Source organism: Bombus fervidus, chromosome 2 (assembly GCF_041682495.2).
Source record: "Bombus fervidus isolate BK054 chromosome 2, iyBomFerv1, whole genome shotgun sequence".
Lineage (NCBI taxonomy): Eukaryota > Metazoa > Arthropoda > Insecta > Hymenoptera > Apidae > Bombus > Bombus fervidus.
Genome location: NC_091518.1, coordinates 4,081,013 through 4,105,066, shown reverse-complemented (window position 1 = coordinate 4,105,066; position 24,054 = coordinate 4,081,013). Strand labels below are relative to the sequence as shown.

The window sequence follows — 24,054 nt, the reverse complement described above, 5'->3', positions numbered from 1 at the left end:
CACCTTTCGTCGCGATAACCTTTAGTAAAAAACTATATTAACTTGAAATTGTAGAATGATTTAGATTATTTCGTTGGAAAGGAAAATCAATTATAATTTTTCAATCGAACACAGAATCTATTGAATTCTTAATTTTAATTTCTACTTTTCTGTCTTTTTAATTTCAATTTTCTTGCTGGAAATTAAAAAAAGAAATTTGCAATTGCAAGATAATTGAACAAAAGGTAACATTGAAAAATCGTTCTACGTATGTACACGTGTATGTATAAGGAAGAGAAGCTGAGTTACGAGGAATTCAGCGAGTGACATCAACGTGTTTCAGCGGGTAAAATATTCCGGATATCGCGGGCTCGTCGTTCGATTTCCGGTCAGCTAATTTTCTTTCAGAAGGAAAACAAGTCAGCTTGATAGCTTGAGCACGCAGAATCTAACAAGATATAGGCGGAGAAATTAGCTGTAACAAGATTAAAGCTTTCAAACGGAACGCGCGCAGTAGCTCCGCGCAAGATTAACCGCGAAAGAGTAGGCCGAGAGAGTTATAGATATTGCATTCGGTACCCTCTCCTATCTTTGCCATAATATTTGTCTTTTTACAACGACCACCTTTTTACGTTTGATAAAATCTTGCATTAAATGTAAAGCACGTCTCGCTCAAATCGAATATCTAAATTAAAAATAGATAAGAATATATATAATAAGATAAGATATATATATATATAATAAGATAAATAAAAAAGAATGACTAGGAGAAGTTTATATAGTCCAAAACATTTATTGATGATGAAAAAAATGTTTCCTCAGAGTCATGCTAGAAGTCAAGATCATCGAAGTTCATTCATCTTGGAACAGACTAATATTGCCTTTATGTAGGTTATGTGAAAATTTTTCTATGTAAATGTATATATACAAAATTGCACAATGAATACGTTAATACGTTCGTACATAATCGATACATTATACCGTGTCCTGATTTCTACAAATAGACTTTAATACGTTGCCTGCTGTGAACAGTACAACGTGCTGCACAATACATATTTGAGGAATCAACGCGTCGAAAACACCAAAAAGAAATCGCAGCGCAAAGAATTCTATTGCTTCAGAAATGAAACACTTGGCCATCCCCCTCTTTCCTATGCCCCATCGGCTACCAATTTGCTCGCGTTTATTAGATCCACACGGAACGCAACACATCTCCTCCCACTTCGCAGGCACGGTGCGTCTTCGCTAAATCCTCCCCACTCCTTCTCAAGACAGCACACGCGAGCCTAACGAATCGTAAGTTGCGCTCGATAATCGATAACCTCTCAGCAGCGTTACTCGTTACATTCCCTCGCTCCACGAGCATTTCCCCTGTCTCTCGTTTTTCAACTTCCTACACGTCTTTTCTACGGCATAAACCAGCGGTTCTTAATCTTTTGTGTACCACGATAATTTTTCGTTGTCGCGGATCCCCAAGACTGAAATCAACACTTGGAACCGTTATGCGCCTGAAACGTGTATATATATAAAACATTCATCAATTGCTCGTCAACAAGCTTCAAATTTGGAGAGAAGTGATTTATTATAAATAGACCGCAAATTTCATGCATTTTTATATCCTTATGAGCATAACTAAAGGAATGGAACATAAATACAAATGTTTCATGTTTAAATATCATAATAAATATTCTACCTTAAATATTTTATATACTTTTGCATATTATATGCGCTGTGCGCAGTTTTGTACCGTCAAGTATCTCATAAATGCATAAAAATCCACAGTCTAATTATAAATAAATAAAAACGCAGATAATTATTCCTTATTCGAAAAATGGCTACTTTCGCGTGTGAGGAACACGCAGCACCAATGAGATGCTTCGCGGGTGACAGGTTAAGAACCACTGCCATAAACCATAACGACACGTGATCCTCCGTCGTTCCCATTGTCGCGGTCGAACGGTTAAAAACGTTTCCCGCGTAACGAGACCAGAGGTCGATAGAGTGAAAAAAGAAAGAGGAGGAAGAAGAAAACTATGGAGAAAGAACCAGAATATAAGAGAGACGATGGTGAAGCGGAGAAGGGAATAATCCGGCTTTCAACCGGTGCTTTCAAGAATTTAACGTTCCAGAAAGATTACGCAACAAAACGGATAGGTTAGGGGGAGGGAGTAGGGGTTGATGGTGAAAGAGTGGGGAGAAGTGCAAGAAGAAAAAGAATGGTGGATTACGTCACGAACTCTTCTGTATACTCGTCGATCGTATGTAGTTGGTACGCGAACCGATGTATCGGCTCTTCTCGAGGGGATCGGCGAATCATTTACCGGGCTGCTTAAAACAAGGCCAATCTTAATTAGGGGATGCACCGGCGGATACATTCTCATGGGATCCCCATTGTTCCCTCCCTTTTTGCACCGTTCTGCGGTGCGGTGCACGCCAGAGAGAGAACACCGTCTACGCGGATGTGGTGCGTCTAAAGGTGCACGCCCCCGTGCCCCTGGGATATCAAGTAGAGTACTACCGGTCTCCTCCGGCGTTTACCATGGAACAAAATTCCTTGGATCGACGGTGGATCCCGTATGCGCGCAACGCGCATGCGCGTGGGCGAGTGACATTAATATGTTTTCACGTGATAATACAAGTTATCATGTTTACTATTATGGTAAAGTTTGACATACTCACATTTAGTTAGCCTTAATTCATTGCAGGCTTAGAAATGTGTCTAACACTTCATTGTATTTCATTTTTTGGATTAATATACTTTAAGGTTATATCTTAATTTAATAGAAATATGACAATGTAGTCTAAAGTTTTACATGAATTTGAATCCCAAAAGCTTTTGAAAGTAACTTATTGATTATGAATCAATCCAGAGGAAATGTCAATGAAAGAAATGATACCTAACTTGTCACCGGCACTTCTAATATTAAATTGAGTGTCGCAGTGAAAAGATACTCATTATTCATTGTATATCGACTTGTAAATAACATAGATTACAACCTAGCTTGATAACTCATACGTTTTTTGATAAATAAAAATAAATACTACAATTTCCAAGTGATACAGACTTATTATTCGTTATATATTGACTAGCAATTAAAATAAATTGCAATCTAGCATGATAAATAACGCCTATAATTTCCAAGTGATATGGTATTAATTTGACGACTACGCGTTTCACGCGTGAGCGCTGCTTAACAGCCCGATAACCTGAACCAACAACTCACTGTGTTTTCATCTGATTGCTATACTCCATCAATTCTAGCAGCACTGACCAAACCTTACCGACCGAACAGATTGACTTAAAATTGAAAACGAGCTAAGATATCAATACCAATATAGAAGACACGTATTCTTTATAGGTTATGTAGTATTTTGATGCATCAAGACATGATGTATATAGCTAACACGTTATAACAACGGAGATTGAGTGGGGGCAAGCCCCAATACGCGCATCAAATGAATGCACAGACCTGTTGTAACATCACTGACGATTCGTTTATCGTCAACACCGGCGAAATCAGCGCGTGCTTGTTTTCTCAGAAAACAGTGGAAATAAACAACGATGGATAATTTAATTACATGTTCCTAGCGATCATGGAGTGGCTACGCAAACATGAAACCCGGCCAGATTAAATATATCCGCGTGCGTGATTGGCAAACACGTTGTGTAACGTGATATTCAACACGGTGGAACGATGATGACCAGTTGAAACAATGAACTTCGCTCTTTTTTTGATATTCATATGGGCTTGTTTGTGGAACTATATAAATATTGTGAATATTGTTCCATCGAAGTTGAAGTAATTCTGATGCTTGTTATTGTAGGAGTTTGTTTTGTGATGGATTTAATTGAGTTCGAGGAGATTATTGATAGTAAAGTTAAGTATGGTACGTTTAATGATGGAATATCTTTTGACAAAGTTTTACCTAATATATATTATAGCGAAAATAATTTTAGTAAATTTCGAGATAACAAATAAAATCACTAGACTTTCCATTAATTTATTAGAAGATACGATTCTTTAAAATTCCTTAATAGATTTATTTTTAATATGTAAGAACGTTAGTAGATTATTTAATTTGTTATACTTAATGTCTTTCTTTAAATAACAAAATAAATAGTTCCGTGCAAGAAGGCAAGAATGTCTAAATGCTCGATGAAACAAAAAGATTCGTAGTCAGCAACATTTTAAATCAGTGATTTCATTTCAAAGGCGGCCAAAGAACAAAAGCATTCACTACACGCTTCATTTTCTTCACCGTACCTTCCTACTGTCCCGCCCCTGGCCGGATTTTTCATTTCTTAAAAGCCTGCCTATCTCTATCCCTTATCGTACAATCTAAATTAAAACTATCTGGGACAACAGCACGAAAACCTGCCAATATAACTACATATCAATACCATTTTCTCAACCTTCCACCCACCTCTCTCAACTCAGTCAAACAATTCTACCAGTTAAATGACACCAATGAATCGTGATAAACAGCAATGGGAAATCATACTCCACTAAATCACAAATTCAGCGATGAAGGGAACAATATGAAGTATTTCATATTTCCTTCTTAAATTTTGTACAATTTTTTCCCTTAGCTTATTTAAATTTATATTCTAACCAATTTCTAGCAATCTTCTGTCATTATCAATCAAATAAATATATTTTATCATTAACAGAAGTATAAGTTGCAAAACAAAAATTTTATATTTAGTTACTGGAAAATTATTTGCTGTGTAAGACTACAAAAACAATTTTGTTCACAGTTGCACAAACCTAAAATGATTACTATTTTATATTAGTGACTAGAAATTTTGTAAACATAGATAATATAAAAAATCTACTGCTGCTTTTACTGCTATTAATCTACTACTATTTTGCATTCTAAACACTAAGTTCTCTTTCAAAATCTCTGGTAACTAATATTACTTGAGAAAAATAAAAATAACGATAACAATTCATAAATTCAAGGACTACCATTTTATAGGTTAGTTTCCCATCAGTAATTATAAATATATATTAAATGTAAATAATATTATTAATCTCTACTTGTATTTTTTAATCCAATTCAAAATTCTCACTAACATCACTGGTAACCAAAACAGTAATAATAATACTAATAACTCGTATAAATTGGAGATTCCATATTTCCTCATGTACCATCATGTCCACCCTCTCCCCGCTAGGACCAACTCATCGGTATAGACAGCACGGTGGTGCGCGAAAACAGTCAGTGTTGGTTCAGGCGTTGGTTTTGCGGTGGGTTAAGGCTCGTTCACGCGTGAAACAAGGAGTCCTGGCCTGGGATCTTAACGCTCGGTTTGACAAACGTTCTCGTTGCTTGCATTAGCATATTGCGATTTACATTTCCCTGTATTATCGACCCCTAACCATTCACGTTGTTTTGTTCAGCCTCTGTATCTATTCGTTTCACTCTGCCCCCTCCCTTTCTCCCCTGCTTTGAATTTCGTGTATTTCGCCTAAAGCAAATAAGAATAGATGAATTGCGTGAAATAAAGGATGTTGGTATAACACCGAGTTGATGGAAGAAGATGCGACGCAAACGATACCGAACGATCGATCGATTTCATCTATCATCGTCTATCCATAACTCGATTCAATTCACCTGAATCGGTTTATGATTAATTCATGGCCGGGGGAAGGCTAAATATTATGGGAAGAACCATTTGAAAAGTTATTGATGGAGATATCAGGAGAAGTCAGTGTTTGGGAAATTGAAGAAAATTGAGATTATCGATATGATGTTAAGATTTTATTTTATTTTCTTTTTATTCGTTGTCACTCAACTGAGCCATCTTGCAGAACTGATATTATTAATGAAACTTTACAGGATAAGAGTACTAATAAGGTACTAACAATGCATAATAGCAGCAAGATTGGTAATAACACAAATGAGATAATATATGCAAATATCACAAATTAGAGGTTATGTTCCACAAAACACTCATCACTGATTTCTTATTAGACTTTGAAATTCTACTTCACTTATTTTTTCCTCACATTAGACCCTAGACATATTTACTAATCGACTTTTAATTTTTTAATTAATAATTTACAATGAAATTGAAAATTTATTATTAATGTTTGATTAAGCCTTAAAATTCTATGAATTTCACTTTCTTCACTCTCACTTCACTTCTTACAATTCAATAATCAAATCGTAATTTATTAATTATTAGTCTATATCAGCAAGCAAGAAAACTTTGTCAATAAAAAAGAACAGTAAAACTGTCGCACATTCAATCGTGAAAGAATAGAACTCATGAAGGGAGGACCCGGAAACTATCGCAATATAAACACCCGTTGGCTGATCATCATACAATGTTTCAGCTGATTACGAGCAACCACGCGTGTCTGCACAGCAAATCACGCTTCTACACTCTCTATACATCTGTCAATGGCATCCTTTTCCGTGGGTAGGTGGTTACAGAAGAAACCATAAGAATTACCGTGAATCTCGAACCAACGAAACAGGTATGTATTCGAGATACCAGAAAATGCTACTCTCGTGTAACAAGGAATTCGAGATAAGTGGCAATATTAAAATCGTGCTGCGAATCCATCTTGCGCCTGTGTACCTTCCGTTCGATTCGCTTTAGGGATCGCGATTCCGTTAGACTTCCTGCCGGCTAAAGGCCACTCGAGTGTTTCGGGGTCAATAGTCGAATTTCCTCGAGGGGAATTACTTTCTACGATGGTTTCTTTCTCTTTGTATGGCACTTAGAACCTTCGTGTGAAGTGGCATGCTTGTCTTATATCTACTGCTATCTGAAATATATGTAGTTTTGTCTCTTCTAATTTTGAGGTTATAATGTTTAAGTCCGATTACATTTTACATCTTGGAATTATTAGATAGCAGAAATTCTTGCTTGCAAGCAATATTAAGTAATAATAATGAGGTTTACTTAATATTATTATTATTAATATTATTATTAATATAATTTAATAAATTATATTAATTTATTGCTACAGTCCAGATATAATAATAGATTCTAGATCCGATTCTAATCTTACCTTCTACGAATCAAATCATTAATTAGTATTAGTACTAATAAAAAAACGTATCCAATTTCCAAATTATACGATACGTAATTAATAATATTTGGATTTATCTTAAAACAAGTGTCTATAATACATATTCAACAATCTACAAGACTATATTGAACAATCGAAACCAGTCGTTCGCAAGTTCTACTCACCAAACACATCCTTCACTTCTAATCTATCTATACACCTCCAAAAAGAGCCAAATACGTATTACTTTCTGAGAAGACATAATTCATAAGTGGTTGAAGCGGAAACGAGCACTGGATTATCCCGTATAAATTCATCCGGCAATGGCCTGATAAAGAATGCGCCCGCCTATATATAACCTGTGCGAAACGATCACCGAAAGCCAAAGGCGGATCGTTGGGTCCGTTGGCGAAATGGATGAGAAAACAGTGGGCAGAGGGCGCCGCGTGCTCGTGGACAAACCACGACGGGAGGGGCCACGCGTGTGGGCGGCATGGCGGGTGTCGACGAAGGCATCGGAAGCGCGATTTATCGCGCGCGCACTCCGTGAAGAAAGAGTCGTTCTGCTGGTGGTCGTTAATTCTTGTCGCACGTGTCCCACTGCTTTGATCACGCGAGTATGCTAATTGCCGTCCGACGCCCACTCGCCGCCAAGGCATGGGACATTGCAGAGAACCAACAGGAAGAAGAGGAAGAAGAAGAGGATGAAGGGCGGAAAAGAAGATCGACGTACTGCAAAGAGGAAGAGGAAGAAGAAAAATTAGAGGAAGAGAAGAGACTTTGACTTGGTCGAGTGGATGGCTTTGCCGCTCTCCACCGGCATGTACACTCTGTTGGCACATGCGCGAGCACCGGCCACAAGACACCGAGACTACACACCGAGAAGCGTGCATGGGATAATCGGGTTGTCTTGACTTCTTGTCGCAGATCCTCTTCGACACGTAGATTCGTTCCAAGGAGGGGGCACCGAATGAATACGCTGAATCGCTTTGATAGCTGGTTCCAGTATAAAGATGAATTTTTATACAGGTGATTAGAATGAAGGCTTGAATGGAGAGCAGGCTTTGGCATAATAAATGGGAGGAATATTAGATTTTACGTTGCTGCAGCAAGTTCGATATAACTTGAGATTAGAAAAAGAGTTATGGTAAATAAATCCTAATTCGTCATGCTGTTGTAAGTGTAGAGTACGTATAGAAAAATGAATTTATTTGAAAGCAATTCGAGGTCGATGTAGTTGTTGATGTGATTAGTTGATATATTAAGATTCTTTTCATGAAGAAATTTAAGATAAAGAAAGAATTGAATTTTAAATGTACATGTGTGTTTAGGAATTAAGTGCTGGAAAAGATAACAGATTCCATTATCGAAAACGCTGTTTGAAGAGTAAATTACAATAGATAAGACAGATTACAAACATCGTGTTAGAGTCACACCTGCACAGACTTTATTCGAAAGCAAATTGTAAACTTTCGATAGAAACGTTTCAGAGAAACCAGATTCGATTATCTAAAACCGAACTTGATCAAATATCATACACGTTATCAAAATTTACAGAAAATAATCCAATTCCTAAAACCGTATTTTATCCCAGATACTCACAAATTCCGACATATCTAATTTCATAGAAACACGACTTGTAGAAAAAGTACACAAAATTCAATAGTATATGTAACAGTTACACAATCTACACTGTCGAATTCAATTCTTTTCTACAAAAACTTCACTTTCCACTTTATATCGCAGCTTCTATGAAAACGCATAATATACCAAAGCGATTCTCAACAAGGAAACAAAGTATACCTGTGGTTTTCCAAGCGGGCGGTGAGAGCGGCGATGCACGCGCCGCTTGCAGAAACGTTTCGTAAATTCGAGGAACGGCTGGAAAGAAGTGGCCGCGGCACAAAGCGTGCCGACACGACCGGGCCCGTTTGCCCCGCGGAGGTAATTGTCTTCTTGGCCGCACGAGAGCGCACGTATTCCGCGAGTAAATACACACCGAGAGGCTGGCTTACGTATAGCGTTCTCACGGGACGGAGAATAAATACCATGGCCCGGTCCGTTACCGACTTTTCGTTTCCTGGATACGGTCTGCTGGAACGTTTCTCTCGATCGCGATAATCGATTCTCGATATAGGAATTATAGGTTATAGTGGACTGAAAGAATGTTCGTAGCTCCTCTCCACGGTTAAAATTACTACTAATAATAAAGAGAAACTTTTCAGTCATTATAAGTAAAACATACTACTTTAAGTATTTAAAAATGACATGAAATAACACAGAGATTTAGAGAAAATTATATAACCTACCATACAGATATAAAAAAAATTGCAATGTAAGTAATAAACAGAACATTATATAAAGATGATTGTTGAGGTTGGAAAGTTTGTTCGAGGCGGCACGTGTCTATTTTTCTCTTCGATCCCCAGCACAGACCGTAGAACCCGTCGAAAATTTATCGAGCGCGGCTGTAGAACTTCTTTTCATGATTATTCTCAGCATAACGTGCCACATCTCTCTTTGATCCTTCGTGACATATAAATCGGAAAGAACACACACCGCCGAATATTTATGATATTCGAACGAGCAATTCTTTTTTAACTTAAAGAAGACTTACCCTAATAAAACCTGAGTTTTAAAAAACAGATCGTCTGTACGTATCGATTTTTTTTTTTTTTTTTTTTTTTAGTAGATCGGAAAGATGAAATATAGCTTTTTCCACGAAACCTTGCTTTAAAGGACTTTTTGAAATTTATTTATTTTATTTCTTCTTCTATGCGTAAATTCTTTCTGTACGTTTTTTTAATTAATTATCATTAATTACAATAAATTCTTATTCTGAAACACTTTACAGTACCACCATCTTCTTTTAATTCGAGATCGACAATCATATAATCTTGATTAAATAGTCGAGTTTAAAATTTTTAAAAAGCGAATTAACGGACTGGTGTACAAAAACTAGGAAGAAGAATGTTATCTGTCCCTAATTTATCAGACGGACTTGTTATCCTTGAGATTCAAGTCTGACAGGCTTGTGATTTTTGTGTGGTGCGAACGAAAATTGAAAGTACGGTTTTCTGCTTGTGTACATGCGCCTGTACTCACATTAACTTCACTATTTCTGTACGAGTTCGCAAAACGTTCTGTTATGTGTGTTTTTAAATAACGGTAGTTTCTAAAACAAGACGATGTTTGCTAGAATTACATATCTAATTCTTCAACACATTTCAGAATCCGAACCTTGTCCTAATTACTGAATTACTCTATTTAACCTACTCGAGTACTCATATTATTTAACTAATTAAGTATACAAGAATCATAGACTGCAAATATGTATCAATACTGTACCAATACTCCAAACTACTTAGATTGAAGCACTCAACATGTTAAGTGCTCAAAGTACTAAGTGGTCAAGTGTACAACGTCCAGGTACACAACTTTCCTCTTCCTAAAGAGAATTTTCTATTAATTTTAAATCAACAATATTAAAAGAAGACAAATATACAATGGAAATGACTGTACAAACAGACAACCATTTATACGAACTTATATAAATTTAGCTAGTTATATTGTGAAATATTTTAGTTTCATTTTTTTCATAATATAGAACATATAAAAATGTGTATTTTCTTTTCTGTAATATAAGACTTAGATTTTTTATAATTTGCTTATAAATCTATATCTTAATTTCTTACATTACACTGCCTAAAATATTATTATGAGTATTAAATACAAATGAAATTAATTAAAATTTAGTATAAAGATTTTCCCTATTTGAATATTCGCCACTGTAAAACATATCCTGGTACCAATCCTAACAAAAGTATTAAGTTCCACTAGGACGAAACAAAAACTGGTCTGCGAAATAATTATAAATAATTGCGAATCGAATAACATTTTTCAATATTGAATAGCTAATTGGATATCTATCGTGGAGCGATACGAGATGGGGTGGCTATCGAAGCCTCACCAATCGCGTTGAGTTAATTCGTGTTTGTGTGCGTGGCACACGATGGTGCATCATGCACCGCGATGCATAATAGCGCGCTGCATCAACAACGATGTTTACCTCGGCGTAATATACAAACAGATGTATCTCGATGCGGAGAGCTTTACTTGCCGCGGATCATTTTACACGGACGATATTTCCGCAAATTATCCTCACAGTATGCTGTTTCCCTCCCTCCGCTACCCCCTTTGGGAGAAACCATTGGGAGTAATAATTCTGTCCATTAAGCACCGACCACGTCTGTGATCTGATAGAAAATGTTTTATGGATCGCATGATGTACTTTTCGCTAATGGTGTGATTAGTGACTCTTTTGTTTTTTTTTTTTTTTTTTTAATGATTTCTTTTTATAGATGGAATGAAAATTGAGATGAATTTTAATGTCATGATCAAATGATACTGTATGTAGTTGTTTTGATACGGTGATACGGGTATCGTTTTTCGTTTATACATTGAGATATTTCTCTCTATATCTTCTTATCGTATTACCGGTGCTCTTTCACAGCAGTGTATCGTGATGTTACGTACGTTTGTTATTGACACTTAATCCTTTTACAACATAATAAAATGAGCAATTCAGGATGGACTATTTGGAAAATAATTGTGTCTTCGTTATTATTTTGCATTCCTATTATCAAATGTAGAAATTTAAAATATTAGGTCGTACGAAAAGTTTCTTTCGTTTTATAAGGAAATAATGGATGCACAACATTTTCTGTTTTATATTATTTTATCGGATTACGCATGATTCATTTTGTTCTACCAAAATAAAGATCACAACTTTCGGCAGATTAGATTTCATGTTTGTCTAAAGATGCATGGTTGTAAAAAACGTGTCTGTAAAAGAAAGGTACTTTTCGGACAACCTAATACTATACTAGACGGAATACAGTATCAAAGAATTAAATATAGCATACTTTTTGTTTAACTTAAATTAATCTTAACAAATGCTTTTGAAGTTAATTTTCTGAAGTTCATAGAATTCCGAACTGTAAAATCTCTACATTTTCTTAGAGATTTAACTTTCTATATTTTATATTTATAAACTACTTTAATCTAATATTCACAACAGATACATAAACTAAATTTTTAGAATAAAATCCAATTTTTTAAAATGTACATAATCGAAGACTTCATGATTTCTATATTTCCAAATTTAAGTTGGATCAAACTTTGCCCAATTTACCACAACAAACAAGCCTCGACTCTCCGCCTTCGACTAGGGAAAAACTTAAAATCTCTAGGCGACACGGTTCTATAGTCGTTTCTTCTTCTTTACGCAGGCCCTTTTCTCCACGAACAGAGTCGAATATACAGAAAACTGACAAGATCAGACTGTTCTCGACATGCTTGCCGACTTTTTGAAAAAAGAAGAAGGCGGGGGAAAGGTAACCGACACAGAGAAGTGGCCGAGCAGGGAAGCGTAGACACGTTGGTTCACGGGCCATTGAGTCCTTGGAAACTCTGATTAGCTCTTTCGTTTCTTATTGGAAAACTTTCATTGCGCCACAACAAGAAGGGAGAAAATTCCATCTCGTTCCGTGGCCGGCTCAATTTACCAGAAAATTCCTTATACTTCCTACCAATTACCCCCGATGTTTACCCGCTAAACTCGCCCTCCGTCTGTCTGGTACCTTTTGGTTATCTCTCTCCGTGTTGGGATTTTTCTGGTGATTTGGTATCTGTTGATTTAGGCCGCTTAAAGTGATTTATCTGAGTAAATTGTCATCGGAGAAAGTATAAGGATTTTGGGCTGAAAGGTTAAGGGGGATATTTTTCAATTACTTAAAAACGTCCCTTGGCTAATTGACTTTTTAGAAAAGTTTCAATTTAATGTAGTTAATGAGACTTAAAATATATGCAATAAGAATTGTCATACTATTTCTGCAATTGAAAAATTACAGCTTTTTCCATATTAATCGTACTGTATTGTGATATACAGTAAAAACGTCATAGTAAAAAATAAGTACTAAAATACATTATAAAATGCATGATATTATGCTATACAAAATGTAATGTATAATGAATTTTATGCATTTTAAGTTATGATTAAATCTTACCATAACCTTAAAAATGTAAGGTAATTATGTATGATACAATGTTGACACATCCACCACATAACGGTCATTGGTGACTGACGAGGTATAAATGTCAAGTTCTGCGCCAGCTATCGGTGATTGTCGTGACAGTAAATGTGTTAACCTGTTAACCAGTAGAATCCGTCATCACTTGTATGTACTAGACATAAGTCAAAATGAAAGAGCTGATACAAGAACAAGATAATTTACGCAGATAAATTGCTTTAATACAAACTAAAGTATTAGTATTTTCTTACTTCACATACGAATGCTTCTCTACAGTAACATGTTCAGTGTGAAAGATTCCATAAAGGTAGAATCAGGATAACAGAAGCTCCTTGATACACATAACCGACTGTGGATACTCATGTTTTAATGTTTCAACGAAAGTATCCATTGACAGATCTTCATTCATCAAACCAAAAACCATTTCTCTTTTATCAACCAAAATAACCAAAACGCACTTTAAAAGTTCTTAAAAAAAGAACTAAGACTTAAGAAAGATAGCACTTGACAAGACTACTTAATTGCACTGAAAACAAATCGCGAAGCCTCTAACACGCATGTCCAAACAAATAGGAAACAGAGGGCGCATGCGTCGATCACCACTAATCTACAATTTCAAACAGTATCTGCTAATCAATCTAGTCTATCTCATACTACCTTAAAACACTTTAAATGTATGTTTTAATTTAAGATTGATCGATTAATAGAATTAAAAATAAATAATTGACGGTATCTACAAATTTCTTTATTTGCCAAAATGTTGTTTTCTTTCCTTCCAGGTATTTTACTTTTACCATTGACTAAGTATTTATAAGATCCGTACTCTTACTCGGCAAATCTGTATTAACGATAACGATTTATGATTTAGATTCTTTTTCTGAATATTTTCAACTACGGTCTAATTTTCTTATACGATTAGTATGAATTAGATTAGAATCCCAAAAAACGTACGACATTAAAGAGTATCCCGTTCGTGGAATAATTAAAGGTTCCCGTGAAAAATCTACGGGTCGGGGAAAACGGGCGCAACCGGATGTGCAATGGGCTAGGTAGGTTGCGTGAGCATTGACGAGAGCATGGTCGAGGCCGTGGTGAGGCTAGAGAGACTCGGCATTTTATGGTGAACGCATTTTATTGCCCGTGGCTGCCGCATAGGCGGTGAGGTTCAAAGGACCGACCGGAACAGTAAAAGCTAGTTTAACGGTGCTAACAGCGGCCGCAACACGCCGAATGTATTACTAATATTACTATACCTCTTGAGCCCACTACTTTTCTTCAGTCCATTCGTTTCACGCGCACACCCATACGCATCCATATTCGACATAATACGTATAAAATACGTACGAAAATATAGACAAATATTCAACACATCGAACTATATACCGATATAATGTGTATGTAAGAACAAATCTAAACTAAACTAGTATGTACAAATATAAGTAGGAGAAAAATATGTGAGACAAATATAAATATACAAATATGAAACATATGAACATGTGTACGTAAACATTGATAACAAAATACAAATATTTGTGTATACAAATATGCACAAACACACGACATCATGGATAAGTTTTTATATTACAAAGAAGAATATACAAATACATGTAACACAAGCATTTATGATATATAAATATATATATATGTATATATATTTATATATATAAATATACATGAACACATATAATTACAAACAAATATCTATAACATATACACCTGTATATAAAAATATACAATAACGATAGTACCATGTATGTAGTATGGTTACTATATATAAGCATTTATGACATTTGCATATATATAGGACAAATACACATATACAGGAAGCCATACACAGCATACACAAATATACACAAGCATTTATACATATGCAAGTATGTACAACCACGCAATGTACACGACAGGCACAATGTGCCCATACACAAACACAGACAAACATACAGGCGTTCGTTTCTTTTCCACACTTATTCTTCGTTCTTTTCTTTTTCTTGTTGTGGGAGTTACAGCCGCTACCACGATCCGGTATCCCTGTCGATAGCAGGATAATTTACGGCCACGTGCGGCTTTAATTAAATTTTCTAGCTACACCGTGCTCGGCAGGTGAGTGACAGTGGCACTGGTCTTCGACGGATGTGGCGACGGAAGTACCGAAACGAAGACGTATGCGAGAGCCATTCAGTGGATTGGTGGAAATAAATTGTTGGGCGAAATTGAGGTGTTCTATTGTCGTTCGGAACGTGATAGCAAATTTTCAAAAAAGATTCATGTTTATTAGTAAAATAAATTCTTCCTTTTATAACGACAATTTTGTATTTTTGAGATATCCATGATTTATAAACATTTTTGTAAATATTAAGAAACGTTTGAATGTATATAAAAAATAACTATGCATTTTTGCAGTAGAAAGATTAATGATGGATTAGTGAGATTAAAGTGAATGTAAGGGAGCAATAAAGCCATGGGCTTCATAAAGGTGTATTACACGTTTTATGAACAGAGAATTAACGTTAATAATATAGAGAGATACACTAGCATTAAACCTAATTTCGAAGTCATTTTTGCTTCTCATAAAGATTGATACCTTGCTGAACTTAATTTTTCTAATCAAAATCACACCTTTTATCTCCCATCTGCTTTTACCCGCCAGCAAGTTCAAGTTCAACGATCTTACAACATCCACTGTTCGCTTTGTATTAATTTATCATTTTCATGTTTATGCAAAACTAGTTTTTAAATACATCATTTTTTATTATTAGCTAATAGAAGTTTAAGCTTTATTAGAGAAAATATGGAAATATCAATAGAAAGAATAAAAGATTCGTTATTCAGTATACTCACACACATCTGTAGGAAGGTAACCCGATTCTTCAAGAACTTAGTAATTCTAACTTCTCAATGCTTAATAATTACAACATTAGGTTCCACTACCCAATACCTACTCATCAATTCCTCTTTTAATTATCAAACATAACCTATAAGATTACATCTCCCTCTGTGTAACACAAGCTATATTAAAAAACAAGAGAACGGTAACACTAATGACAAAAGTATCAAACAAGAAAAACAAAGAATGCCATGATTTCATATTAATCAATACAATTTATCCCCCTTTACCCTTACCTCTTTCAAATATGGAAGCTAAGAAACTTTTTAATACTAATAGTTCCTGAAATTGTCTTTCTCAAATCTTGTATTTTACACTTTTAACGATTAAGACAAAAAACGGATTTACTGTTACAATTTCTTACTAATAATTTTTTTATTTATGAATTTTTTTTTTTTAAAGTTATTTGAAAAATTTCTTTTATTCCTGTCAAAAATAAATTATACAATACTTACATTTTCAAGAATTATATTTAACCTATTTGAAATTGCTGTATCTATACTAACCTCCAATTTCATGATTATAGAAATTTCTGGTTAATAGATGATCTGGTTAAGAGGTGAAAAATATTTATATTTATAATATTTACATTGGCATTTCACTATATAATAATTATAAAACAGAGATAATATAAAAATTATCTAACCTGAATATCATAACCTATAAAGATTTATCCTCACACCTCACCAACTGACCTTGAATTGCACTCCAGTATCGTGACAAAGTTTGCCATTTCCCGTGACAATCTCGCGATGAATGTACAGAAAGACAAATATACAACACAGAGTCTATTAACGTGCGATGTTCCCCGGTTACAAAGCGATCACAAGGATGCGAGATTCGCGGCATGATCCCGTGCAGGAAGTGGCCCGGTTGTGCTTATAAATAAGCACCGTTCAGACCAGGCGAGGAGGACAGCCTCACTCGGCGAGGATTAAAATTGATTTCGTGTTTATGAAATGTCGCGGATACCTTGGCACGATCCGCCGCCTCCGTTTCGTCGCCCGTGGCGGACTTCCACCTTCCGAGAATAGACGCGATTTAACCGCGACTCTCGATGCATTCAGGAACGCGAGAAATAGCCTCAAGGATTTACAGAGTGGTCTCGACGTGATGCAAACATAATTGAGAAAAAATGAGGAATTTTTTTATTAAGAATCCTCTTTAGATAAACTTAATGGCATAACAAGATATGAAAGTCTAGGCATAAATAAATTTCTAAGTTTTAATAAATAGATCGTGGATGTTTATGTACAGGTATGTACATATATGGAAAATGTTAAGGTGCAAGAATTTGCAGAAAGGATATAATATAAAAAAACGTGTTAAAACATTCAAAATAAAATACATGTTGTAGATATAAGCGTAAATCAAACTATTTATTCACATTTTGTACTTAGAGATTTATTTATGCATCATTTTTGGGTTATGTTATATCGTTAAATTTATGCTAATAAAATAATTAAAAATATACACGGTGTTTCCTGTCAATATATATGTGTATGTAGTTAACACAAAACATTGCCGCCAATCACACCAAAGAATATACCGACAGGGCGTTATCGCTGGCGGCATTGCCTTTGAGTTAACTAAACAGCGATAATATCACCTTTTATAATATACATGTATGTACATATATTATATTGTGAGTATATATGCCTAATCTTTAATCCCATGCATCAAAACAGTTTATGATTCAGAGATGGCCCAGTTATCAGGTCAAAGAAACCTTTAATGTTGATTAAATTGAAATAAGGCTGCAACATCCTTTCTAAAAATATCTATATAAGTACATCTCAACAAAAAAATCTACCAAAAAGACCACAAATATAAAACCACACTTTTTAAATCATCAAGATAAAAAACTAAGAAAAAAACAAAAGAAGCATTGAAATCATAAATTCATGCGAAATACCTTCCGAAATATTATCCACAGATTGGACAGAGAAAGAGAGCTAAAAAACCACCAACACAAACCCACAATTTTATACCATCAAATAAAGAACAAAACAAGCACCATATATTAAAGATATATTAAAACCATAAATCCCTACGTAAAGAGAGATTTTTACTGGAGAAAAGGCTTTTAAGAATATTATCCATAGGTTAGAAAGAGAGAGAGAGAGAGAGGGATCATGGAAGCGGCTTTCTGCTTCAGGAGCATTCCCGCGGTACTTATTAACGAGTACGATCCGACCGCACGTCACTCAAGTGCGTCGTTTTGCCGGGTGAACTTTATAAACCGGCCCTGTCCGATATCGGAAATAGGCTCAGAGAACCGGCCGGCAGGCATTAGCGTTGTGAATTTGGCGACTGCTTGATCCCCACCCTAACCTAACTCCATCCGCCATTAACGATTCTCGATCGAGCTACGTTCGTTAGGTTGTCCAGCAGGCCGTCGGATCACGAGAATTATCGAGATGCTGGACAGCTCGGAAGAAGGATATTTAAATCCACTTCTCTACTGGCCCGGTATCTCGACGACCATTTGCCAGTATATCGCAAACATCGACCTCCGTGCAACCGATACACACGCCAATGAGGATTTTATCGACTTCTAATTTCGACTCGCGAGAGCGGCTCTTAAGTGTTTTACAGGGAGGTGTTGCTTGGCCAGGTAGTAAGCGGTGATCCAAATGACGTATCGGTTTCGGGTAGAAGCTTCGTCGATGGCGATTTGATGTTCGTTGAATAGGTAGTAGTAGTTTTTGCTTGACAAATTTACGGGAAATTGTGGGACTAACCACAAATAGGGATTAGTATGGTTTTACGGAGATAATATGATGATGGGGTTTTGGGCTTGGTAAAAATATGGTTTCCATTATAGTAGACGATGCGTGAAAGCGAAAAGAACAAAGATAGATTCGGTGATTTTGAATAAAACAACATTACAGAACTTCTTGTTGCTCATTGTTGCAAATGTTTTGCAACATACAGTAACAAAACGTGACAGGAGGCGGCGAAAGACTGTTGCTTCAATGGGAACTAAAATAGGAAGAATATTGTATTGTCATTACTTTGTATTATAGTCGAATTTGAAAACGTGAATTATTTAAACATTTAATGTGAAATTGAATTACAGAATGTTTTACAAAAGATCCTACTATCAATACCATCGAAATCTCAGACCACCCTATCGCAAAGATAAATGACGAAAGAAAGGTTAGAGAAATGAAATTCAAAGGCCGTGTAAAAGCGCCCGGAAAGGCTGTGTCACTTTTAGCGAGTTGAAATTCCAAGACTGCTCGTAAAATCGTTTATCTGCGTATAGTTGACGAGCCTGCCTTTACTCCTGCAATACTGTCCACACGATTCTCTGTCCAAGAGCTATCCACCGTTGACTCTAGGTCTCGATTCTCGTCTCATAAATATTATTCAGATTTGCATTCCGTGTCTTGTAAGAATATCGAATTTGATAGGAAGAAAATCTCACGAGTTCCCATTGATAGAATTTCTTTCTCGTGGAAATATTTGGTGCATATACGGAGGAAGTGGACGATTCCGCGTCTCCTCTTGCGATCTGGCCTCGATTGTTGCGTTCCGCGACGAAAGTAGAGTGGGGATAAGAGGGTGGGGAGGAGTCAAGGATGCACGGCCACGCGAACGGCTAGGATTCCAAGGAAGACCACTTCGGTGCAATCTACGCCGGAACTCCTCTCCTGGGAGAGAACCAGACCGTCTTTTTCTTTTATCTTATTACGCCGAATATTACCTCCGGTGATCGGCTTTTCGATGGAAACCGTGTTACCCGGATTATGACTACGTGTATACCAAATTGATCTTGCTTTTGGGTATGATCTTGAGTTGATGAGGTTAGGGATTGATTTGTGTATAGTAGCCGATGTTTGGAGTTGAAATTGGATGGTTGTTGAACTGGAAAGTTCATGATAAGTTTAGATTAGGCTTGTAGCGTGATTGCGTAACCTTAAACACTACAATCTGTGTGACATTAATTGAGCCCTCAAACTTATTAAGAAATACCTGCGCAATTTATTTTGTAGGTTATACAAGTCAAGGGCGATTATAAGATTGTTTATGATCCTGACCCTAACCTTAAAGTACTATGTAGTATACATGCAGCATATTATGTGAGTGAAATAGTATGACACGTTCGATCTAATTTTGGCTTCATCGTTATTTCATTATTATTTCACAAAAATATAACAGAATTCCTCTTCTGTATCACATAACTATGAAACAAATTTCAAAAATTAGAAAGAAAACCCCATATAAATTAAAAGGTTATGAGAATCAAGTGTCAACAAGATTTCATTTATAAGAAACTTTCCGGTATCGCGAAAGTATCATTGCCACTCTGCAGAAGGATAACGTAACTTTCGATGTAAAGAAACTAACCTCATTTCCAACCACGGAGAAGTCAATTTCACAGTGTACACCCGCTAGATAAGATTCCGCGGACACGCGTCGCGGCGCGCTGCTTTATCGGTAAACGGGTGCACGAAAAATTGAGGAGTAGGTAGGCAAAGCCTAAGAGGAGGACGTAGTCGAAGCGAGCCCGCAACTTTTCTGGCAAGAAGGATCGATCGATCGGCTCCGTCCGGTCGCTCACTTTCTTTCTTTCCTTCTCCCCATCCTCCTTCGTCCTCTCCCTCCTCAATCTGAATTCCCTGTTTCTCTTAACAGAGAGGATCTGTGCTCCTCCTTTTATCTTGCGCCGCTTTATTCCCAGTTCCGCTATCTCCAGCATCTCCGATAGATGGAATCGTTTCGTTTCGTTCACTCTAGCCGTTGATGTTGAACAAGAGGACCGGGTCCAAGAGGCGGAAAAACAGCGGCAAAAGAGAGGAAGCAACGAGAGAAGTTGGAAGAAGCCAATCTCAGAAATGAATATGACTTCTGCAAAATTCACGGAACAATCCGCGGGTCGCTGAATGCGACTTGTTTGTCTGTTTGTTTGCGCGCCTATTTCCGCTCTCATCTATATGCACGCACATTGCTGTCCAGCGTGGCCAATGAACACATAGCGTTTGGCCACTCGACGAATGTGACTGGATCACGTTTCGGTTTAAGGATCTTCATATATAGAGATTCCGACCGTGCGAAGGAAAAAGTAGTTGATTGGTTAGAATGGAAGATTTGATAGGTTGGAGGCAGAGTTGAGAGTTAGAGGTTAGGTATAGATTTATTCTACGCTTATTATGTGTTGTATTGTTTTGTAGGATAAGGTAGAAAGTGGAAAAGGTCATATTAGATATCACCGGTCTCTTTGCTAACTTTATTATAACAGGCATCTCTAATGCTGGTCTAATGCTTTATAAAATTTCTAACCTAAAAGGAAAGTTTTAGAAGTTGATTTAGAATCTAAATATTGAACGATATTTCCTTCCGTAAAGTATAATAATAACAATGTTATATTTCCTACACCAATTAATCTGTTTTATAAATTAACAACCTCAAAATATTTTAAAAATTAATTCAGAATCTAAATATTTAATACCATTTTCTGCTATACAGTATCACAATAACATTACAGTTCGCAAACCAGCGAATTTTAAAGCGCCATTAATAAAATCATCTTCGGCAGATGCAACGTCACATAATAATCCAGACGAAAAAGAGAAAACGCAGAAGATGGATTCGCGGACGAGAAAGCACGCGACCAGGCGTGGAGATGCCACGTTCCCGCGGGAGGAACTCCAACCTTCTCCCCTAACGAATTCTTTCCTGCGATTTGTTTCTTTACTTTCATCCGCCTGCAGCCTCTTCCCCTTTGGTCTCGCCATTGACATCCACAAGTAGAATGCTGGAAACACACCGACCATGCTGTTCTTTTTTTGTCGCGTTACTGGTTCCCCGATTCGTTCGACTGGTGGAAAAGCGTGGAACAGGTCGACTCTTGATCAGTTTCTTCTCTTTTTGTTCAACAGTGGTACAGTTTTTCCGTCACTGACTCGACAAACCCGTGCGAAACGGTCGACCTGGTTGCCTGGTTGTTTTGCCCTTTCTCGAATTCCTCGGACATTGTTGCTTTTATTCGTTGGAATGCGTTTCACGAATACTATAAAATATTATTGCGCGCATCCTTTGTTCGGGTCATTAACACATGTTAGAAATGATTTCACGTATCGGCGATTCGACGTATCGCGGTGTTTATATGAATGCGAATTCCACAGAAAGGATGGTAAATAAGTTAGGTTATAAAGAAACGTTGCAGATTTCTCTTAAGAAGAAAGGTGACTATGGGACCATGGAATTATAAAATGCATAGTATATTAGAAACAGATAAAGTAGGACACAGTTGTAGTGGACATGGTCTTATATCTATAGTTTGAATAAGAACTGAAGCAAGCGATAGCAACCCTTAAAGGAAAAATCGGTAAAAAATTAAAATAAAATAAAAGACACAAAATATATTATTTAGGGTTCAATGAAGAAATCAAACAAGATATTAAGAGAATACAAGGAACAGAGCTACGAGCAGCCAACGGTTAAGAAAAATAAATTCATAAAAAAATTTCTATAAAATTGTAAACTTTAAAAGATTACAGTCTTACATATTTCATCAAGAACGGGAGACAACAAGAGACACGAGACTCTTACGTCAAAGTACCGACTAAGAAATCAAGCAAACCCTCAAGGAAACGCAACAGATAGGGCCACGGAGAGTCGGGTCCTAGAGTAGAAAAGAGGCTAAAGAGGCTATTAAACTCGGAGGAACTCGAAAAACCGAGTAAGAAACCAAGTAGAATGCTCTCGAAGGGGCAAAAGCCAGGGGGAGCGAAGAGTGTCCGACGAAGAGACACGTGAACCACGATCGGTACAGATCCTAAGTGAAACGGAGAGACAAAAGCTCGTGGGTGTGGGGTGGGGGGTTGGCAGCACTTGACTGGATCCTCCACGAGGAAGCTGTCGAAGTGGAGGGTGCAAAGAGGAGGCGGAAGTGTAGCGGGTTGAGAGAAGAGCAATCGTGTGCACCAAAAGCGAGAGAGAACGGACAAGCATACGAACGTGGAAAGCCTCTCGACCGAGTGGAACACACCAACTAGCGTGTACGAGCAATAGAACGGCCATATAGCGAGGCAGGAAGAAAACGAAGAAGGCATTCCGGTACACTGCACACACTTGTAAACGAAATAGAATTTCGGGGTGAAAATGGCAATCGTGTACACATATACGGTGTACTGTACCGACAATGAGTAGAGTTACGCACTTACCACCTAATAAGAGACGGGGATGATGAAAAATTAAAAAGAGGGAAGAAGCAAGGGAAGAGGAGGAAGAAATAAAGAAGAGGCCACGCACGAGGCGACACAGAAAAAAGGTGGACTGAATCGAGTGGTAGAAGAGACCGATACATAACTAGCCTTAGTTAGCTGGCGACGATTGGTCGAGCAACCCAAAAAGGGTTGGATTTTCGAGAGGGCAGCGCGGCGTAAAGGGTGGAGCGCTCGAGGACGCTCGAGACTGCTCGAGAAGCGGTGTAACAGCGTATGTGCTACGCGATGTACGCGTTCCTGGGACCAAACCATCGAGGGTGCGGGGAGGGGCTACAAAGAAGGGGTAAGAAGAGCAAACGAGAGAAAGAGAGGGAAGAATAGAAAAATAGAACGGAAGAGAGTGGAGGAAGCTAAGGGATGAAGCGATGTAAGCACACGACTAGCACCGCACGCTCGGCTTTTCTCCGCTCGAGTGTACTTCTTTCTCCTCTTCTTTTCTCTTCCTTTCCTCTGCTCTTTTCTCCCCTTCTCCTCCTCTACTCTCGACTAGGAGAGGAGACGAGACCCAACGACGAACGTACAAGCCTCAAGCTTGTTTCCCACAAGCTTCGAGCTCGAAAGCTTGTTAGTGAGATTCGCCATTTTTCCCAACCCCTCCCACCACCCCTTCACTCCTCCCTCGAGCATACAGGCACCCTCCTTCGCCCCTACTTCTCCGTGGGCACGTACACCTCTTGTACACCGCCTCCATGTCATGGCCCCCTTTTTTCTCTCTCTTGCTATAAACCAGAGGAGAACAGAGAAGATCGGCCTCTGCCTCGACAAAAGGTCGACCACGAAAAATCGAGCTACCGGGCAAATCAAGAGTACCCTCCCCATCAGCTATTTTTTTT

General features: G+C 37.2%; 2 protein-coding genes across 4 annotated transcripts in view; both read right to left on the bottom strand.

Moving 5' to 3' along the window:
• Window positions 1–24,054, bottom strand: part of LOC139996037 (protein Wnt-4) — an 80,394-nt gene that overhangs the window by 34,067 nt on the left and 22,273 nt on the right. Inside the window, exons 1-2 of one of the 3 annotated variants that reach the window (XM_072020077.1) lie at window positions 13,351–13,729; window positions 13,076–13,217 (exon numbers count right to left, since the gene is read on the bottom strand). The exons of the other annotated variants lie outside the window; for them this stretch is intronic. Of the exons in view, the coding sequence (XP_071876178.1) occupies window positions 13,076–13,143 (68 nt within the window). The 5' untranslated portion in view covers window positions 13,144–13,217; window positions 13,351–13,729. Of the gene's footprint in view, window positions 1–13,075; window positions 13,218–13,350; window positions 13,730–24,054 lie in introns of those variants that run through there. 3 annotated transcript variants of the gene reach the window in all.
• On the bottom strand, window positions 14,827–17,153 carry LOC139994005 (uncharacterized). Its single transcript, XM_074112032.1, has 3 exons — window positions 16,679–17,153; window positions 16,490–16,531; window positions 14,827–15,319 (listed from the first exon to the last, which is right to left on the bottom strand). The coding sequence occupies exons 1-3, from the start codon at window positions 16,830–16,832 to the stop codon at window positions 15,165–15,167; spliced, it is 351 nt and encodes a 116-aa protein (XP_073968133.1). The 5' UTR covers window positions 16,833–17,153; the 3' UTR covers window positions 14,827–15,164.

Excerpts from the sequence above, each read along its gene's own strand:
- LOC139994005 (XM_074112032.1), bottom strand. The coding sequence starts at position 16,832 with ATGCCGCGAATCTCGCATCCTTGTGATCGCTTTGTAACCGGGGAACAT. Across the intron at positions 16,532-16,678 it reads ATACTGGAGTGCAATTCAAG|ATCATCTATTAACCAGAAAT; the intron begins GTCAGTTGGTGA and ends CCTCTTAACCAG. Across the intron at positions 15,320-16,489 it reads CTATAATCATGAAATTGGAG|AACACCTCAATTTCGCCCAA; the intron begins GTTAGTATAGAT and ends GAACGACAATAG.